Source organism: Amblyomma maculatum, chromosome 5 (genome assembly GCF_055883805.1).
Source record: "Amblyomma maculatum isolate TAMU_Amacu chromosome 5, ASM5588380v1, whole genome shotgun sequence".
Lineage (NCBI taxonomy): Eukaryota > Metazoa > Arthropoda > Arachnida > Ixodida > Ixodidae > Amblyomma > Amblyomma maculatum.
This window is the reverse complement of record NC_139348.1, coordinates 56,589,125-56,611,391: the sequence shown is the minus strand read 5'-3', so window position 1 is coordinate 56,611,391 and position 22,267 is coordinate 56,589,125. Positions and strand designations below refer to the sequence as shown.

Here is a 22,267-nt window from a genome sequence, read left to right as displayed (position 1 = left end):
TTAACTATTTCAGACAAAGGGCAGGCCTTATTCATAACAAGTGCCTCGTAGCGACTGTCTATCTCGGAAAGCAGTTCCCAATCCTCCCTGGAGAGCAAACAATCCACTCCCTCCACCAGCTTATCAGAAAGCGCGCATACAATGTCTACTGCCTCGGGCCCTGCTATGTGTGCGGTGGGTCGCCTGATGCTTACCGCAAGAGTGACCAGTTTCGCATTAACCGTCTCACCAAAAGCCGAAACTAGCTTTATCGAGCCGGATGGCTCCCGACATATACCTGGCACTAGGCCTTCCCCAACCACGGTTATCTCGCTACCGGTATCAATTATAGCTGTCGCCGGTATCCCTGCGCACTCAATCTCCACCTGCTGTAGCTTAGATTTGCGTACCTCGTCGAATGACTGGTGCGTTTTCATCTCTTTCTACTAGGGTTGTCTGGGAGGTTACTGACGCCGGTGTTTCGCATGCCTCTACGTTGGCTACAGATACTTTTTGAGCTCGAGCGCGTTTCTCCTTCTTCTGCACGTTTTGTGAAGCGCGAGGACATTCCTTGGCTCGGTGGCCAGGTGCGCGGCACTCATAACACTGAATTGGCCGTTTGCTATCATTGTTCGTCGCTTGCGGGGGTCCCTTCGGTTTTTCCGCATACAGAACAATTCGTTTCGCTGCGCGCCCCTTGCCCTTAGCCTGTTCGAACGTTTGGAGAACGTCGAATATTTCATCCGGTTTTAGCCACCTCTCCTCCTCACGAAGACGCACATACTCTAAGCCCTCAGGGCTCAAGCTACCCTTTATGTGACCTTAGATGATCAATGATACCAGGTCGTCTTTGGTTTCTACGTCCCGTGACCGAAGGCAGTACTGAAAGTACGTCTTAGTGCGCGAGGCGAACTGCGCCCAAGTTTCATCGCGGCGTTTCGTCGCGCGCTCAAAGCGTTCCAGATATTCTGAGGGGTTAAGCTTCAGCTCCTTTAAAACGGCTGTTTTTACCGACTCGTAGCTGCCACACTCATCGTCCCCGAGGTTACGGAGAAGGTACCTGACACGCTCAGCTAGTGTTGGCATGATTAAGTGAACGCGGCTTTCGTTTGGCACCTTGTACGTCGTAAAAATTCTCTCGACTTCCTCGCACCATAACGGCACGTCCGCGTCACACGGCAGCTTCAGTCCCTTAAAGACTTTAGCGCATAGGGAGACTGGATCGGGCCCCATTCGACGCTGATCGTCAATATCTGACCTTACAAACGCCTGTCCGCTTCCCGCTATCGCCGTTGCAACCGCTGGATCTAGCCCAAGTTTCTGTAACTCTAGGCGTTCCTGTGAAAGAATTTTCAGTTTTTTCAGCTCAAAATTTAGTTCCATGCAGTGAATTGCAACCGCATCGGATACCGACATCTCCGCTACTTCACGTAGCGCTCCTGCTACCGGCTGAGTTGTCGCGTGCTCCGACTGCTCGCTGTCATCTGTTATATTTCCCCCTGTCTCTCTCTCGCCTACGCTCGCCATCATGCTCCGTGTTAAAACCATACGCCACTTTACACTTGAGCCATAGCCACTTCAACAAAGCGCAAGAAATCCCGCTTACCCGTGCTGGTGTCGCCAGTTGGGGCCTCCGTCCCTTGGTGCCGCAGCCTCGTCGGAGTCCTTCCCCAGAACGCTGCCTCTGGTTCGGGGCCTGGATCACCTTGCTGCTTCTGGCTGGACGTGCGGACGCTTGTTGCCTAGTGGGTTCCCATGGCCTGGGTGCTCTGGGTGATGCTCGTGGTCGCTGGTTGCCGAACCCTGTCGTGCTGCGCCAGTGATGTTATGTTCGCTGTTCTGCAGGTTCAGAAGCAGACGACGAGAACAGTAGACGATGATCTGATGATGGTCAGGAGGAGATAAATATTTACAGATGAAAATATTATTTACATTGGCAAAACAGTTACAGTAACAAGTCACACAGACAACTGCAACTGAAGACAAAATAGTCTCTCACACAGAGAAGTCCCTCTACAAGCCCTTGCTTTTCTACAGAGCATTTCGGTTAAAGCCTAGGGACTGTAAATACGTGCTAAGCACGGAGCCTCAAACTTGACTGACAAACATGGTCCGAGGACCGCTTTTTGATGACAAACATCAACAAAGAACCGAGGGCGGTCACCTTCGGTGATCCGCCCCGAAAATAAAGCAGCCAATCAAATTATTGAAAAACATGCCACAACCCCCGTGGGTTGGGAATAATCTCGGACCCAGGTCCTTAATTACTTCAAATAAAAATACAACATTCAAAACACACACTTTTACCACTCGCCGGTCCCCAAACCCTCTCACACGGCGCCTGTCTTTGCTTCCCCTCCTCAGCGTGTTTGCGACGCGACCTTGCAGCTGTGCCTTTGTGAAAAAAACGCCGCGGAGGATCTCGAGGCGAGGTCACTCAGCCGTCCCGTTCGAGGAAAAAGGGGTGGGGGGCACTGTCCCAGAGCAGTGTACAGTCGCCGTCGCGTGGATTGTCTCGCGGCACAGCGGGAGAACGCTGGGCTGATTGCCTACTTGGGGGGGGGGGGGGGCGGGCAGGGGTTGCGCCTATTGTCGCCCTCTGCTGGCCGTAAGGCGGTTCGCAGAAGCGTGCCATTGTTGTTCCCGGCTGCGTTCGCGTCTTGGCGACGCCTCGGGGCGAAAGGACGAAACAAACCAGGCCTCCCGCGCGCCCCGCGAGCCCGCGCCCAAGAAAAGGGGAGAAAAAAAAAACATCAGCGCTCGCTCCTTGGCCTCGGCGCGTGGGGGGGGGGGATCGACCGCCAGCGCGACTCCACGTGCGAGTCGCTTTTCACTGCGGCCTTACACTGATTGCCGTTTAATTGACGATACACTGATGTCATACGAATAGGCAGAATTAACTTCGTGGCGCGAGTTTGGACAGGTTCTAGTGAACTCATTAGATATGCTTGTGGCGGGCTCCAGATAGCAGATGCGTATTCTAGTTTGAATTGGATGAGTGATTGGTAGGCGAAACGTTTAATACTTTGGGGGCGTGCCGTAAATGGCATTAAAAAAAAAACAATTATCGGTTAGCTGATGCGACGATGTTCGTTACATGTGAGCGCCAGGAGAGATCCTGGCACGAGGTGACGCCTAAATACTTGTATGAGCATAGAGATTCTAGTGGAGGGTTAGCAATCGAGTAAGTGGAAACGTGAGGGTTACGCCGGCGGTGAAACAATACGAGTTTACATTTATTAGAATTAAGCGACATTAGCCAGTCATCCCGCCACCAGGCATGTATTGCCTTAATGTCGTTTTGGAGCTGTGATTGGTCAGAGGTGTTAGAAATTGTGCGGTAAATAACGCAGTCATCTGCAAACAGACAAACATTGCAAACTAGGTTTGAGTGTAAGTCGTTAATATAGAAATAAGAATAGGAGGGGAGCTAATACAGGACCTTGGGGCACGCCTGATGTTACTGGAGGAGGGTTAGAACTGTGTCCATTAACGAAAACAAACTGGGAGCGGTTAGAAGGGAATTCGATCCATAATAAGACGTTAGGATGCAGATTTATCAGGGTTAGTTTTAGCTGTAAACGCCTGTGGGGAACTTTGTCAAATGCATTAGCGAATTCTAGAAAAATAGCATCAGTTTGTAAATTTAGGTCGAGGTTGCAGTGAACGTCATGAAGAAAAATGGCCATTTGAGTTTCACATGACAGACCCTTTAGAAACCCGTGCTGTGAGGGATGAAAGAAGTTTTTAGTGTCAGGAACGTCCATAATTTGAGAATAGAGGCCGTGTTCCATGATTTTACAAGGTATGCTGAAACGGATGGTCGGGTCTGGTGAGAGGTGTGATGGGAACCCTATCTTTAATTCGCCTGTCTGAGAGGACTTGACAGCCGTGACATGTCCTGCAGTGTCGTGTTACGTCCCCTTCTAAGCCTGGCCAGAAAAAGCTGTACTTAATTCTGGTCTTTGTCTTCCGTGGCCCCAAATGGCCTCCCCAAAGGGACTCATGCGCAAGGCAGAGTGCCTCTTCACGCCTGCTAAGGGGGAGAACAAGCTGCTTCACTTTGCTACCGGAGATCGAGTCCCAGTGATACAACAAGCCGTCTGAAACAAACATGCCTGCCTTCCCTGCCTTTGCGTCAGCCCACGCTTTCTTTAAGGCTTCGTCTGATACTTGGTAGGATCTGAATACCTGGCGCTGTTTTAGAGCTGCGCCCGCGCCATCCTGGATCGAGATTACATCTTCCTTCTCACTTTCTTCCAGATCTACTTCAGAGGGCTGTTTCGTCGCCACACCCTGCTCACCACTCATTAGTTTGTCTGCCTCAGGCCCCGCCGCTAGCTCCTCGTGTGATGTAGAGCTCAGCTTTGCGCTCTGCTCCGCCATGGTGACAGACGCGTTAACTATTTCAGACAAAGGGCAGGCCTTATTCATAACAAGTGCCTCGTACCGACTGTCCATCTCCGAAAGCAGTTCCCAATCCTCCCTGGAGAGCAAACAAGCCGCTCCCTCCGCCAGCTTATCAGAAAGCGCGCATACAATGTCTACTGCCTCGGGCCCTGCTATCTGTGCGGTGGGTCGCCTGATGCTTACCCCAAGAGTGACCAGTTTCGCGTTAACCGTCTCCCCAAAAGCCGAAACTAGCTTTATCGAGCCGGATGGCTCCCGACATATACTTGGCACGAGGTCTTCCCTAACCACGGTTATCTGGCTGCCGGTATCAATTATAGCTGTCGCCGGTATCCCTGCGCACTCAATCTCCACCTGCTGTAGCTTCGATTTGGGTACCTCGTCGAATGACTGGGGCGTTTTCATCTCTTTCTACTAGGGTTGTCTGGGAGGTTACTGACGCCGGTGTTTCGCATACCTCTACGTTGGCTACAGGTAATTTTGAGCTCGAGCGCGTTTCTTCTTCGTCTGCACGTTTTGTGAAGCGCGAGGGCGTTCCTTTGCTCGGTGGCTAGGTGCGCGGCACTCATAACACTGAATTGGCCGTTTGCTATCATTGTTCGCCGCCTGCGGGGGTCCCTTCGGTTTTTCCGCATACAGAACAATTCGTTTCGCTGCGCGCCCCTTGCCCTTAGCCTGTTCGAACGTTTGGAGAACGTCGAATATTTCATCCGGTTTTAGCCACCTCTCCTCCTCACGAAGACGCACATACTCTAAGCCCTCAGGGCTCAAGCTACCCTTTATGTGACCTTAGATGATCATTGATACCAGGTTGTCTTTGGTTTCTACGTCCCGTGACCGAAGGTAGTACTGAAAGTACGTCTTAGTGCGCGAGGCGAACTGCGCCCAAGTTTCATCGCGGCGTTTCGTCGCGCGCTCAAAGCGTTCGAGGTATTCTGAGGGATTAAGCTTCAGCTCCTTTAAAACGGCTGTTTTTACCGACTCGTAGCTGCCACACTCAACGTCCCCGAGGTTACGGAGAAGGTACCTGACACGCTCAGCAAGTGCTGGCATGATTAAGTGAACGCGGCTTTCGTTTGGCACCTTGTACGTCGTAAAAATTCACTCGACTTCCTCGAACCATAACGGCACGTCCGCGTCACACAGCAGCTTCAGTCCCTTAAGGACTTTAGCGCATAGGAAGACTGGATCGGGCCCCATTCGACGCTGATCGTCAATATCTGACCTTACAGACGTCTGCCCGCTTCCCGCTATCGCCATTGCAACCGCTGGATCTAGCCCAAGTTTCTGTAACTCTAGGCGTTCCTGTGAAAGAATTTTCAATTTTTTCAGCTCAAAATTTAGTTCCATGCGGCAAATTGCAACCGCATCGGATACCGACATCTCCGCTACTTCACGTAGCGCTCCTGCTACCGGCTGAGTTGTCGCATGCTCCGACTGCTCGCTGTCATCTGTTATATTTCCCCCTGTCTCTCTCTCGCCTACGCTCGCCATCATGCTCCGTGTTAAAACCATACGCCACTTTACACTTGAGCCATAGCCACTTCAACAAAGCGCAAGAAATCCCGCTTACCCGTGCTGGTGTCGCCAGTTGGGGCTCCGTCCCTTGGTGCCGCAGCCTCGTCGGAGTCCTTCCCCAGAACGCTGCCTCTGATTCGGGGCCTGGATCACCTTGCTGCTTCTGGCTGGACGTGCGGACGCTTGTTGCCTAGTGGGTTCCCAGGGCCTGGGTGCTCTGGGTGATGCTCGTGGTTGCTGGTTGCCGAACCCTGTCGTGCTGCGCCAGTGATGTTATGTTCGTTGTTCAGCAGCTACAGAAGCAGACGACGAGAACAGTAGACGATGATCTGATGATGGACAGGAGGAGATATATATTTACAGACGAAAATATTATTTACATTGGCAAACAGTTACAGTAACAAGTCACACAGACAACTGCAACTTAAGACAAAATATACGCTCACACAGAGAAGTCCCTCTACAAGCCCTTACTTTTCTACCGAGCATTTCGGTTAAAGCCTAGGGACTGTAAATACGTGCTAAGCACGGAGCCTCAAACTTGACTGACAAACATGGTCCGAGGGCCGCTTTATGATGACAAACATCAACGAAGAACCGAGGGCGTCCGCCCCGAAAATAAAGCAGCCAATCAAATTATTGAAAAACATGCCGCAACCACCGTGGGTTGGGAATAATCTCGGACCCAGGTCCTTAATTACTTCAAATAAAAATACAACATTCAAAACACACACTCTTTCCACTCGCCGGTCCCCAAACCCTCTCACACGGCGCCTGTCTTTGCTTCCCCTCCTCAGCGTGTTTGCGACGCGACCTTGCAGCTGTGCCTTTGTGAAAAAAACGCCGCGGAGGATCTCGAGGCGAGGTCACTCAGCCGTGCCGTTCGAGGAAAAGGGGGTGGGGGGCACTGTCCCAGAGCAGTGTACAGTCGCCGTCGCGTGGATTGTCTCGCGGCACAGCGGGAGAACGCTGGGCTGATTGCCTACTTGGGGGGGGGGGGGGGGGGGCGGGCAGGGGTTGCGCCTATTGTCGCCCTCTGCTAGCCGTAAGGCGGTTCGCAGAAGCGTGCCATTGTTGTTCCCGGCTGCGTTCGCGTCTGGGCGACGCCTCGGGGCGAAAGGACGAAACAAACCAGGCCTCCCGCGCGCCCCGCGAGCCCGCGCCCAAGAAAAGGGGAGAAAAAGAAAAAAAAAACAACAGCGCTCGCTCCTTGGCCTCGGCGCGTGGGGAGGGATTGCCCGCCAGCGCGACTCCACGTGCGAGTCGCTTTTCACTGCGGCCTTACACTGATTGCCGTTTTATTGACGATACACTGATGTCATACAAATAGGCAGAATTAACTTCGTGGCGCGAGTTTGGACAGGTTCTAGTGAACTGATGAGATATGCTTGTGGCGGGCTCCAGATAGCAGATGCGTATTCTAGTTTGAATTGGATGAGTGATTGGTAGGCGAAACGTTTAATTCTTTGGGGGCGTGCCGTAAATGGCATTTAAAAAAAAAACAATGATCGGTTAGCTGATGCGACGATGTTCGTTACATGTGAGCGCCAGGAGAGATCCTGGCACTAGGTGACGCCTAAATACTTGTATGAGCATACAGATTCTAGTGGAGGGTTAGCAATCGAGTAAGTGAAAACGTGGGGGTTACGCCGGCGGTGAAACAATAGGACTTTACATTTATTAGAATTAAGCGACATTAGCCAGTCATCGCGCCACCAGGCATGTATTGCCTTAATGTCGTTTTGGAGCTGTGATTGGTCAGAGGTGTTAGAAATTGTGCGGTAAATAACGCAGTCATCTGCAAACAGACAAACATTGCAAACTAGGTTTGAGTGTAAGTCGTTAATATAGAAATAAGAATAGGAGTGGAGCTAATACAGAACCTTGGGGCACGCCTGATGTTACTGGAGGAGGGTTAGAACTGTGTCCATTAACGAAAACAAACTGGGAGCGGTTAGAAGGGAATTCTTCGATCCATAATAAGTTCGTTAGGATGCAGATTTATCAGGGTTAGTTTTAGCTGTAAACGGCTGTGGGGAACTTTGTCAAATGCATTAGAGAATTCTAGAAAAATAGCATCAGTTTGTAAATTTAGGTCGAGGTTGCAGTGAACGTCATGAAGAAAAGTGGCCATTTGAGTTTCACATGACTGACCCTTGCGAAACCCGTGCTGTGAGGGATGAAAGAAGTTTTTAGTGTCAGGAAAGTCTATAATTTGAGAATAGAGGACGTGTTCCATGATTTTACAAGGTATGCTAGTTAATGATATCGGACTGTAATTTAAAGGAGTATCTTTGTTGCCTGATTTATAGACGGGAATGACCTTCCCCACTTTCCAGTCATCCGGTATGTATCCTGTAGAAAGCGACTGTGAAAACAATAAGCACATTGCAGAAACGCTCTTAGTATTGCGAAGTATTTTGTAGTTAATTTCGTCGAAGGCCGATGATAAAGTTTTAAGGTGTTCGATTAGCGAGGAAATGCCAGCTTCAGAAAACGCGATAGCAGGCATTTTGGGAATGTATACTGGCGGCGGAAGGCGCAGTTGGTGGTTGAATTTCATTAGTGAATACAGATGAAAGGCATTATTAAAAATGTCAGGGCATTCGTTGCCAACTGCTTCGTCGCCAGACTCTTTAGTAACAGTGATGGTATGAGCCGGGTGCTCACTTATTACCTGCCAGAACTTTCTGGGATTGGAAGTCAACAATTTCGGGAGGTCGTTGTGAAGGTAAGAGTATTTCGCGTTGCGGATAGATACGTGTGTTCGGCTGTATAGTATTGTTTCCACGCGAGAGCGTCGTACTGCTTTAATTTTGCCGCACGGAAAGGGCGTTTCTTCGTATTGTTGAGCTTTTTTATTGTTTTGGTATACCATGGTTTTTGGTGGTCCGAGCAGAAGCTTATTTTAGAGATGTATCTGTCGGTTAGTTCGATAACCTTGCTCTTAAAGAGGGACCAGTTATCATTTACTGAACGATCGTGAAAAGATACTTCAAATGTTGTGAGATATTGGCTTAATTCGAAATTAATGGCTTCATAGTTTCCTTTGTTGTATAGCCAAAAAAGTTTGTTTTGATTTTGGCGACGTGACGGGTGGAACTCAAATGTGGCGTGGATCCCTTTATGGTCGCTGATTTCGCGTAGATAAGTGATAGATGACAGGGCTTCCGGATGGGTAGTTAGGATTAGATCGAGGATATTGCAACGCGGGTCGGTTCGGATACCACTTGTGTTAAGTTGAAGTTTAGGCAGACCTCAATTAAGTCATTCGCTTCCCTGTTGCCGACTGTTGTCTGTGTCTGCCAGTTGATTCCTGGAAAATAGAAGTCTCCAAAAAGAATGATACGTGCTTTTGTGTATTTCCTCGTGTTAAGCCCCTCGGTAGCGTTAGCCTGGCGGCTCCGTGGCTCGGCTGACGGCAACAACGGTCCCAGCAAAGACGAGGCGTCTTCTAACGAAACAACGTTTACTACAACATCATGAACAAACGGGCAGAGAAGCTGACCCGAAGAGAATACAAACACTCTCACACAGATGGTGTCTAGCTCGTGTCAACGGCGCGTCAGAGTAGTCTCTTTCGCAGTGGAGTCTGCCGCTGCTTTTTATAGGCTTGCCAGTTCACAGGCAAAGGGGAAGCCCTCACAGGAAATGGAGAGCCTGACAAGTTTGTGCAAGACGGAATGACTCAATTGCAGGTGGCCCGACCGCATCTCCTCCACCTCCTGCAGACGGGCGAAGGCGACGCGCTCTCCCTCGAGCTCCAGGCTTGACCGGAGTTTGCACACACATGCACGCACACACATTTAGCGCGTGGCAGGATCATGTCGAGACTTGCCAGCGGGAGGAAGCGTTGGGCGGCCGATGAACGGCGCCGAAATGGCCGATCTGCTCGCGGTTCTGCCTGTTGCTATGCGGTAGCCGCGTCAGCTGTCCCACTTGTCGGTGGAGAAACGTAACACTCGATAACTGACTGATCACGTCGTTAAGTATTCAGGAAAAATCAAAGTTGGTATTTGGCGCCCTGTAACAAACGCCCAGCAGTACGGTTTGGGGCACGGCACGACAATGTAGCCATACTATCTTGAGGTCTGATGGAATATTTATAACTGTACACGAGAACTAATTGTGAACAGCGATGGGGACACCTCCGCCTCGAGCGGATATGCGATCTTCGCGAAAAAGGTTAAAGTTCAGCAAGTCAGCAAGAGTTTCAGCATCAGTGACGTCATTAGTGAGACATGCTTCGGTAAGAATCAGAAAGTTACTAGCAGATGAACAACAAGATTGGCGATGATTTCGCGTTTCGGAAGAAAACTGCTTATGTTAGTGAAATTCGCCGGAAGGGAAAGATTAGAATAAGGGGGGGGGGGGGTAGATAAGTGAGCAGCTGGAAGCTTGCGTCGCAGCAACCGCTATGGTATGTTTTTACAGATTGCGATGGTTCGTCGAAAATATATTGACGGACACCGATGAACAGCGTCTTGTATCGTAAAGAAAAACGGTTAGTCTTGCTTTTGGCAAAGGTAACTAGGTGCTTGCGCGCATTACGAACGCGACTAGAAAAAAATCTTTGCCGATGGAGTAGTCAGTGTCATTGAATTTGCGGCCATTAGCTAGAATTTCTTCTTTCGTTTTGAAGAGCGCGATTTTGATAATTAACGGACGGCAGCGGTCAGGTTCGCGGCGCCCAAGACGGTGAGTGCGGTCTATTGTTTTGGAGCCGAGGGCGATGTCCAAAAATTCGGAGCAATGGCGAAATAGTACTTTTTCAGAGTCAGCCAATGTTTAAATGGATCAGGGTCAGGAATATTATAGAAAATCAGGTTGTTTCGGCGTGAATGCTTTTCTGATTCGTCCACACGATCCTTGAGATCACAGAGCTGTCGAGTCGCTTGACCGGTGTGAGTGATTATGCCTTCTATCTCTGTGCGTAGCGTCTGTATGGTTTGGTAGTGGCCTTCAAGTGCGCTAATGCGCCTGCTTAGATGACAAATCAGGTTTCCTGTTGTTAGTAACCGGTGTTTGAGGTTTCAAACTTCCATGATTAGTTTCGACTGGCCGGCGGACAATTCTTGAAGTTCCCCAAGTACAGTTTCGAGTGCGGCAGGGCCGGGGTTAGTCTCTATGTCACGGGATAACAAAAGCAAGGAAATAATGGCATCAGCAAACTCAGTGGCAATCGCAAGGCAACACTGTACCTAGCAGACCTTGGAATCCGCGGCATAATGCTGAACTGTTTGGGCGCCTTCCTAACTGATCGCACATTCCGAGTCCGTCTATGTACAAATTTCTGTATTACATTCACTTATATAATGCCGTACTCCAGGAATGCATTTTAGTCCAACACTTTTTATTATAGAAATGAATCTTTAGTAAAAATAATGCACAGCTCTACAATGTATACAGTTTACGTGGATGATCGTGAAATAGTATGTACTTCTTCCAGCGTATCAAGTTGTGGGCGGCAAATACAAATAGCCATAAACAAGCGCACCACTTGGACGCCTAAACAGACAAAATTGTGTTAAGTTCTCAACAGGTCTGCCGGCAGAACAACACATGCGCGCCACTCGCCCACAAAATATTAGTGGCACATACGTACAACGCAGAACCCCGCCGGGGTGGCGCAGTGGTTACGGCACTCGACTACTGTTCCCAAGGCTGCACGAGCGTTCTTCCCCAAAGAGTTCCGCTCAATCATCTGGTTCTACCGAGGCAACCATACTAATGTCGCTAATAAATTATGCGGAGAATACAAATCATTTACACCTCTGCAGGAGGGTACTTTTGGGACGCGATAACGGCCTCTGCAGATCTGAGGAGTGCCGCCTTAAACGGCTCTAAACAGGGTATTTCTTTTTAATTCCGCCACATGGCCTCGACATTCACGGGCAGGTGGAAATTCTGCGAGCAGTGTGCTGACCTATTCTACACGGTATGGGCCTGCCAGCTAAATACAAATATAAAAGTTATAAAATAGCCAACAAGGGAGGGCTAGGAGGCTGCACTGTTAAGCTCGGACCTGAAGGCCCAGCATGTTCTGGTCCAGAGAGCTCGGGCAGCGGCGGGAGGCAATGGCGTCCCGGAATAGGATCTTCCACCCAGTGCCACCACCATGCGCACCTCCATTTCCCAAATCTTTTCATTATAAGCAAATGTTTTATCCTCGTCCTCCTCCTCCTCCTCCTCCACAAAAACAATAGCCGTTCTGTTCGCAATAGAGCAAGCTTTCCAAACTGAACCTGAATTGCACCTGATCCAAACAGCACTATATTTAAACAGGCATCACTTTTGATAAAAAAGTACTTTTTACTACATATAAAGAGCGTAAAGAAGAAATTACCCAACCACTTAATGTCCTAAATATTCTCTGAAAAAACGCTGGGCTCTCATCGAGCGTGCCTTCTACAGATCCCTTCCTAGCGCACTCAAAATTAGACTATGGTGCTTGGTGTCTAACTCAGCAAGGTCATTATACTTTAAAAGACTCGATCGTGTTCATGATCACTGTTGGCGCTTATCTTATTTATTCATTTATTTATTTCAAAATACTGCAGGCCAATATTTTGGCCCAGACAGGAGTGGATATACAAGGCATTAAAACAACAAATAAAAATAAAAATAAAAACACGGGATTAAAGTAAATGAACAACTGAACAAAATACAACACTGTATCATTCAAGAAAATGCAACTCTAGAGCTTTAATGAAACTGGAAGACTGGAGAATGGCCTCAGGAAGACAGTTCCAGTCGGAAATGGTCCGTGGAAAATAACTGTGCTTGAAAGAGTTAGCCCTTGCAAAAATGGGTTCGAGCAGGTTACTTCTTGAATGATGTGTCCTGCGCGACAATTGTTTAAGAATTTCAGGGCGAGGTATGTTTAATTTGTGTGTTAAGAGGTTGTGCATAAACAATAAACGGGACATTTTTATGCGTAGTTCAAGTAGTGGAATATGGTTAGCTTTCATTAGTGTAGTAGGTGAGTCTGACCTCTTCTATTTACTGTAAATGAACCTAACCACTTTCCTTTGCACCATCTCTATTTTATGTATGTCTTTTTTTAAATAAGGATCGCATAAAACTTAAGCATACTCTAATTTAGACCTAATAAATGATGTGTATGCAAGAAGTTTGAGTTTACTTGGAGCATCATTAAGTTTCCGCCTCAAGTAGCACAGCTTGGAAAATGCGGAGGAACAAATGTCGGAAATATGAGAAGACCAAGTTAAATCATGAGTTAAGGTTAACCCTAAATATTTATAATGTGTAGTCTCCTCAATTAAATGATTAAGCAGACTGTAAGATAAATGACTGATATGTTTTTTACGTGAAATTCGCAATAGGACTGTTTTGTCGAGGTTTAATTTCATGTTCCATTTAAGACACCATTGGTGAACAGCTAATAGCGAATTTTTCAAGGTGTAGTGATCGTTTGGCTCATTTATGGTCTTAAAAAGTATGCAGTCATCTGCAAAAAGCCTTAAAGAGACATTATCAGGAAGAGAAACAGACAGATCACTAATATAAATTATGAAAAGCAGCGGTCCTAATACGCTCCCTTGGGGTACACCTGATGTGACTGGAAGCTGGTTTGATTTGAAACCATTAACCTCTACGTATTGTTTCTTATATGTAAGATAAGCATTAATCCAATTTACAATGTAGTTAGGGACGCCGATACTTACTAATTTATAAATGAGTTTACTATGGGAAACTGTGTTAAAGGGCTTGCAGAAGTCTAAAATGAGGACATCAATCTGCCCAGATTTATCAAGAACTACTTGAAATTCATTAACTGTAGTTACCAACTGCGTGACAGTGGACATACCCTTTCTGAAGCCGTGTTGCAAGGACGATAAAATGTTATTTTCAGCTAGAAAGGAGTTAAGATAACCAGAGACTATGTGTTCAACTAACTTGAAACAAGAAAAAGTGATAGAAATTGGACGGTAATTAAAAATGGTTAGCTTATCGCCTTTGTTATGAATTGGAACAACACGGGCCATTCTCCAGTCTTCCGGCACTTCACCAGAAAGTAAAGAATCTTGAAAGATTTTTGCTAAAAACTCGGATAATTGCGCCGCAAAACGTTTAAGAAACACATTTGAGAGCCCATCAGGGCCCGCAGATTTTTTATCGCCGAGTTTACGCAGCATAGACAGAACACCATTTACAGAAATATTTGGTATGTTACCTTGGTCTTCAATTCGAAATCTAGCTGTGGTTGCCGTCACCGTCAGAAACACGCTTTGAAAGTACTGGTTAAAACCGTGTGCTATTTTCGCGCAGTCGGTGACAATGTCATTATCAATGCGAACCTTACTCAACTGCTCAATCTTTCGATCTTGAAAATTCCAAAATTTCTGGGGGTCACTTCTGATTAATTCTGGGAGCGTCGTATTGAAATAATGAGACCTCGCTAGTTTTAATTTTGAGGTGAGTGTCTGTTTCAGAACTTGGAAGTGCTGTAAGGAAGCTGTTTTTTTCTTCCTACATCGCTTCACTTTGCGCTTGATTTGAACAATTTCACGAGTTACCCAATGATTGTGACGGTGGGTGCGAACCTTTCTAAGCGGAACGAAATGTTCAGTACAGTACTGCACTGCATTCTTGAAATGCATCTATAAGCTATGAACGCCATTCCCGCCACAGCTGTTCAACAGTGATTGTAAGGCGTCGATAACTGCATTATCATCAGCACGAGCGTAGTCTTTTATCAATTTAACTGGACGCATCCCGGAAGCAGCAGGCGAAGTACAAGAAAACTGTAATAGATGGTGATCTGAGATCACCGGTTCAAAGTCAAGCACTCCATCAAAAATGTTTTCGCTAACAAGGAATAGGTCAAGAACAGATGACTCTCTGGTGTATTCACGAACAGCTTGCTTAAGGTTTAACGAAAACATAATATCTAAAATAACATCACATGAGGCACATATGCCATACGACGGTTTGTCCCAGTCGATGGCAGGGAGGTTGAAATCACCGGTAAGCATTGAATTCCGACTCTGGTAATGCATTAAACGATCGAAAAGACTAGACATAAAATCATCCGTAGCATCAGGTGGGCGATACACAACACAAAGATAAAAGGTGAAGCCATGTGTTATCAGGCGCAAAAACAAGCTTTCATGTTGATCAATTTGATCAAGGAGCGTTAGGTTCACTCCACGCTTGGCAATCACAGCAACCCCTCCACCACGTAAACCGCGATCACGTCTGTATATGACATAGCCCGGAGGCACAATTTCTTCGTCAAAAATACCACTGTGCAACCACGTCTCGGTTATAACCAGTAGATGGGGATCATATTAAAAGAGCAGTACCTCAAGCCTATCTATTTTATTCACAATGCTCCTGGCGTTCAAAGATATAACACATAATTGGCTATGTTCAGGTGGACGTTTCGCCTGACTACCAAGGGAATTTCTAACGGTATTCTCTGTACATGACGGTATCTTTTTAATTTGATGATGAGTACAAAGGGCGTTGAAAGACGACCGAGCTGAACTGGCAGCTTGTCAAGTAGAAGCATGAGCATATTTCCTTCGCGGACGCTCGGCACTTTTCATCGATTCAGAGGTTGCTGCTGCATCACTCTGAGAGCTATGACCAATATCATGTGAACCGGCACGACTTACTTTATACCTTCGGTTTTTCTTTTCCTCCCAAGCATACACCACTTGACTGACAACGAATTTGTCATACTTGAGGTACACTTTATCCTCAGGCTTCTTAACATCCTTAACAGTACCCCATAGTAGCTTCCTCGTTTTCCGCAGCCTAGGAGAGAAGTCCTCTGAAATGGACGTTTGGGAACCCTTCAATTTTGAAGCATTCCGGAGAACCTCTTTTTTTTTCAGCGAAATCAAAGAACCTCATAATCACGGGACGTTTTTTTATCTTCAGCTTTCTTTCCCAAGCGGTGTATCCTCTCCGAAGTGCTTACTTTGATTTCAAGTTTACCTTCAAAGATTTCGGTTAGAACATGCTTCCTAAGGTCATCTACAATTTCTGTTTCTGACTCTTCAATGCCAATGGATCGTACACAACATCCCGTGTAACAAGTCTTTATGTATAATATAATGAGCCGCCTCTAGAGGATCGCAAAACTGCACTGATGAGCACATACGTCTTAAAAATTCGTCCTCCCGAAACATCCCTGCTACCCCATTATCACCAAATGTACATAAAAAACTTTATTCGACAACAAACTGCCTTTTACTAGACCCTGAAAATTGCAATTATAAGATAAATGCAATGATATAGCAGTGCTGAACCCCCTATTAACACTGCATCATGAAATGACCGCCTGCACCACTGTAAAACCTCTCTGTTGTATGCGACTTCACAACCCCATTTACAAGAAAAAAGTCGCAACATTAGCACATACTACAATACATTTTCGTACTGCACTAAAATATGATGCCTACAGTGAATTGTATTCAGATTGATTGAAAACAGAGACGCAGGACGGAATTGCAGCAGTTCAAGACAAAAGTAAAAAATTGTACATCTTTCGCACTGCGCTTCCGTTTTTACGGGCGAGTGACATGCTGCATGTGCTGCTTTAGAGCAGATAGTCAGAAAGATCCGAAACACCGTTACTTACACTAATTCTTTGAGTACGCTCACAGCCCTAAAACCAAAACATCTTCAAAAACCTGTATTAGGAAACATCAATCATCACATTGTTAAAATCACATCTCACAAACATAACATTCGGTTATGCTGTGTCCCTAGCCATGCTGGGATTGAGGGCAATGCGACAGCTGATGCATGGTCTGCGCAAACCTGATTAAGTCGAACAAAACGAGTGTACCGCACAGGGATTGTTTAAAATTATTACACAATAGCTGAGAGATAGATGCCAGAAGCCTGGTCAAGCAAGTGAATAGTAAATTGAATTATGTAAAACTTTTTTACCAGAATGAAAGGCGAGTATACACTAAAATATTTTAAGAAAGTAATTTTATGTCGGAAACAAGTCGCACACACTCATCTCACTCACAATTTCTTAGTGACAACACGAGAGAAACCGCTTTGCGTAATGTGAACTCACAGTAAACAACATCTCAATTGCCTGTACAGAAGAAATATTTTATATCATTTTACAAGGAATGCTTCCCATTACACCACTTGCTCATTTTAGATGAACAAGCACTTGTTGATTCTGCAGATTTTTAAGCTCATCAAGGACCCCATTAATTTAAACCTGCTACAATAACCATGCTGTCCTACCTATACCATTATATTGATACGTGGCAAGAAGGTTAGCTCCAGAACACCACGGTTGATGACATGAATGAATGTTAGGGCAAGCGCCATCATTCTCGTAGCACTACTACCATTGCTACAGCTTCGTGTTCCTTTCGTGTCACTACTGTTGATCGTCGTCTTCTTCAACGTCCAGCGACGCAGGGCATATACGAAACATTATCCCCCCACGAAAAGCACAGCTCCTGTGCGCACAATATAGGAACTACTGCAGGTGTAGTACGGCTTCATTTGGGCGACATGAACGATCTCGGTACTGTGGCATAGCGGGCTGTTGCGGCAGATGCACAGGGGTGATCTCGTATGTCACGGAAGTGACTGGCCGCAAAACACAGTAGGGATCCTGCGTACCGTGGCAAGAGCTTCTCATACAGCCCAAGTCCAGAGCACGACGAGAGAGCCAGGAGAGTAGTGGACGTCCCGGTAACGAGAGTCATGACGGCGTTTTAGGAATTTTGAGAGGAGGCTAGTCGGCGGTGAGCAATAACACGGATGGCGTCAGCTCAGGATATGGCGTCCCGAACATAGTGTTACGTGGTCAGTACGCACAGGGGGTTTATTGACAGAGGGATCGATGGAAGCAGGACTCGTCTAAAGACGTCATTCTGATCCTCGTTCTTCTTCCTCCACCGATCGCCCTACGGTTCATCTTCTTCTTCCGTCGATGTGCTATGGAACGTGACATTTCTCTCCTCGTAGACGAAGCCCTTCAGGCGAGTTTAATAGATCATCTGGAATGAAACCGCTTGAGGCGGGTGACATGCACCACCTGAGACTGGCGTGATCGTCGACCACTTGCACTTAGGCGTGCTATAACGTATACGTTCAAGTCACTGATGCACTCTAACAAAACAAATGGTCCAGTGTAGTGTAACAGCAGTTTCTGGCAAAGACCACGTTTACGTAGAGGTGTCCACAACCACACAATGTCACCAGGAACATCAAAAACTTGTTGGTGTCGCGCGTCGTACTGGTCCTTACAACGCTCTTGCATAGATAAAATTCGAACGCAGGCAAGCTGGCTAGCTTCTTCAGGTTTGCAGAGCGTGATAGCAAGAGAAGGTTCATCATGTATGAAAAATGGTAGTATGGTGTCGAGGCCACAGCGAGGCGAGGAAGCATAGATAAAGTAGAAGAGGCTGTAGTCTGCTGTCTCGTGTTGCGCTGTGTTGTATGCATGAGTAATCAAAGGTGGAACGCCATCCCAGTACAATGATTTGCAGCGGCGTACGTAGCCAACATGGTGGTAAGCGTCCGATTAGTGCGTTCTACCAAACCGTTCATTTCTGGTGATATGGTGTGGAGTGGTGAAAACTGCAGGCGCGGAGGCGAAGAAGTTCTTCGACAATGTCCGCTGTGAATTGGCTTCCACGGTCACTCATGATGACTGCAGGAGGGCCGTGCTGAAGAATGACGAATCTAAGTAAGAATTGAGATTCTCAGACGCAGTAGCGGATGATATCGCGGCTGTCTCTCAATAACGGGTTAAATAATCTACGCACACACGAATCCATCGGTTTCCTTTAAAGGACCGTGGGAAAGGTCCAAGAAGGTCAATTCCAACTTCCTCAAACGAGGCTATTGAAGGTGTGACTGGCCGCAATTTGCCCGGTGGACTTGAAGTCGACAGCTTAAAACGCCGGCGTTGCACGCATCTGGCTACATATCGCTCGATCGTTGAACGTATCTTCGGCCAGTAAAATCGCTGCTGTGTATATTGAAGCGTTCGGGCCACTCCCAAGTGACCAGACGTGGCATCATCATGCATCATTTCTAGAACTGTGATGCTTAGACTTTCCGGAACGACAAGAAGCATACGTGCTCCCCCAGAGGCAAAATTCTTGTAAAGCACTCCTTCATGAATGCTAAGAGTGTTTTTGTAAGATCCTTCGTGGTATTAAACGAAGAGGTTAATGTTTGGTGTTTGCGTTGCTTGGTTCGGAAAACTCGAAGATCGGGAAAGGTTTGCGAAAGTGGAGCCAAATATTCATCGAAGTTGTCTGCGTCGTCATCAGTCGTTTGAAGCGGAAAGCTCGAAAGACAATCAGCATCTGAGTGTTTATGGCCGCTTTTATGCACTACAGTAAAGGTAAACTCTTGTAGGCGCAAAGCTCATCGAGCGAGCCGCCCAAAGTGGTCACGAAGACTAACGAGCCAGCAACATGAATGGTGGTCGATCACGACGGTGAAAGCATTCCCGTACAAATAGGAGCGGAAACGCTGTAGAGCAAAAACAACGGCGAGACATTCTTGCTCAACAACCAAGTAATTTATTTCGCACTTACTCAACGAGCGGCTGGCATATGCTATGACTTGCTGACCACGGCCATGGATTTGTATAATTACAGCACCGATACCGATACCTCTTGCGCCAATGTGTACTTCAATTGGAGCTGATGGGCAGTAGTGGCGTAGGATGGGGCCCGAGGTCATAAGAAATTTGAGATGACGGAAGGCTGCGTCACATTCGCTGGTCCAATTGAATGCTGCATCTTTGTTCTTGAGACATATGAATGGGTAGGCGATATCCGCAAACCCTGGTATAAAGCAACGAAAGCACGAGCATAAACTTAGAAAGATCTGCAGCTCTTCTATGGATTGGGGCAACTTAAAACTTTTGACAGCTTCAATTTACTTGGGATCTGGTCGAACACCTTCTTTGTCAACCAAGTGACCGAGGACAATTCTTTTACGATTCCCAAAATGACACTGCTTTGAATTCAGTATAAGTCCGGCTCGTTCCACGCAATCAAGCACAATATCCAGACGACTGTAGTGCTTACGAAATATTTTTCCACAAATTACAACGTCGTCCAAATAGGATATACACATTTGCCACTTCAGTCCACGCAGGATTCTATCCATGAGCCGCTCGAATGTGGCACGTTCATTAGATAATCCAAAAGGCATAACATTGAATTCATAGAGCCCGTCTGCTGTTACGAATGCCGTTTTCTCTTTATCTGCAGTATGCAGAGGAATTTGCCAGTAGCCTGATCTCAAGTGATTAGACGAAAAGAATGAAGCTGAGTGCAGACAGTGCATTGCGTCCTCTATACGTGGAAGTGGGCAGACATTTTTCTTTGTTTCTGTATTTAAGCGAGGGTAGTCAACACAAAACCTCCATGTGCCATCTTTCTTTCTTACAGGGATAACTGAAGCTGCCCAAAGACTAGAAGATTCTCGAATAATTCCGCGCTTTAACATCTTTTGAACTTGATCATCGATTACCTCAGCCGGTGAGACTCGATAGGACTTCTGGCGTATCGAAGGTGCGGACCCGGTGTTGATCGTGTCATGATCACGACTGGTAGGCAGCGGTATTGAGTCGTCTTTGGCAAAGTCGAACACTGACGCGTGCTTCAGAAGTAGTTCCATTGGAATGCGACGCTCTGATGTTAAAAGACTTACTAAACATTGCCTGAACTTCGGTCTCCATAACTGGTTGCGCTGGTTGCTCTGTGACAGAGCTATTTAATGCCGCTACGGAACCTGAGACGCCCTCCTCGAAACGGGCGAGTTTTAGGCCTCGAGGCAGCACAGCTGGCTCTTCACAGTGGTTGACTGTCCACAGCTGAATGCGGCTTGTATACACGGAAACGACGCAACGAGGCACGAGGATACTCTTCTGAGAGCAGGTGAGTGTTGGTTCTGCTACAACTTCAAACAATTCACGTTGGCTGCGAATAGAGAAAACCCGCACGAATGCTGCTGACGCGCACGGGCGCGCGTCCACTCCGCGCACCCGCCCCGGTGCGTGCTCGCTGGACGAGTTTGTCCTGCCACATTGACAATTGGTGCGCAAAATATAAAACACATGTGTTAGTGAATTGAAGGGACGCTTCCCCTGAAGATTTCACCGAAGAGGCGGGATGAAGGACCGCCAGATATCGTAAGACTGAAACGCTACGTGGCGCCACAAGCGTGACCTCTTTAGAGTGAGGCACGCCACGTATGGGAGGCGGTGAGTTGTCTCCCAGCTGCCGGTGGCAAACGCTATACCCAGGTTGATGTGTCCACCTACATGGCACCGACGCGTCCCAGCATGAGTCAAATCTGACGCAAAACCGTGCAAGCTTAAATCGTCAACGGGTAAAGTCGAGAAATGCCAAGATGCGGGTCATCAAAGCCAGTAGGATGCCCCTACTACCAAAGGTAGACATAAAGGTTATCGTCGAACAAATGGGTGGTCTCGAAATATTCAAGATTGGTAGCACCACAGTCCCGGTGGCCATTTTTCAAGCAACGCGTATAAAACAAGTAAAAGAAGACACCGTATGCCCGAATACGCAGCAGAACAATGTGACAATCAGCACGACAAGTAAAGTGAACGCGGACATATACATTCATATGGAAGAAATTCAAATCCACGACACAAAGTACGACGTCAACATCTATGAGGCGGCCCCAAACAACATGACCAAGGGGGATCAGGATGCATCCCCCTCGCGGACGGACCCAAGAAAATCGACGAGAACCTAGTGAACTTAAAAAATCCGTTTGCGCTGGCGGCCAAAAGAACAGGCCAAACAACCAGTGATCACCGCCTTCGACGGTCTTAGGATACCCAGCGCGGTGAGGCACGGCGCAACCCTTGTCTGATGTGCGTTATACAAGGAACAGATAGATGTCTGTTACCAGTGAGGATTCCTCGGACATCACACGGATGCATGTCCGAACCCAGAAAACGGGATATGCAGGGGCTGCAATGTTCCCAATCTCGATAACGGACACCAATGTTCTCCAAAGTACAGTCTGTGTGGGGGACCACACCTCAACGTCGGCAGAACGTGTAGAGCTAAGTACAAGACCCTCTACGTCATTAGGAGGAGGATATTGGAGCGAAGAGTTCAGGCAGAGCTACAGATCCTCAAAGCCGATGGCTTCCCAGCCTTGGAGCATCGGTTTCGCTAAACATCAAAATCCAGGACGAGCAACAAATCCTGCCGCAGAACTCCAGGCAGGTCCAGGCCCGGATCCCCGTCCAGGTCCATTTCTACAAGGCGGCCGTCCAACACCGTCAACAATGTGAGCTGGGCAACTGCGGCTAAAGGCGCCTCGCGAGAGGTATTAGTAAAGC

The 22,267-nt window shown here is 47.4% G+C and overlaps 1 protein-coding gene across 1 annotated transcript in view; it reads right to left on the bottom strand.

Moving 5' to 3' along the window:
• LOC146188362 (deoxyribonuclease-2-alpha-like) overlaps nt 1-17,624 on the bottom strand; it is a 194,675-nt gene extending 177,051 nt beyond the window's left edge. The window contains exon 1 of the mRNA XM_084605033.1: nt 17,539-17,624. Coding sequence (XP_084461159.1) covers nt 17,539-17,624 — 86 coding nt within the window. The remainder of the gene's footprint in view (nt 1-17,538) is intronic.
• Between the last annotated feature and the right edge of the window lie 4,643 nt (nt 17,625-22,267).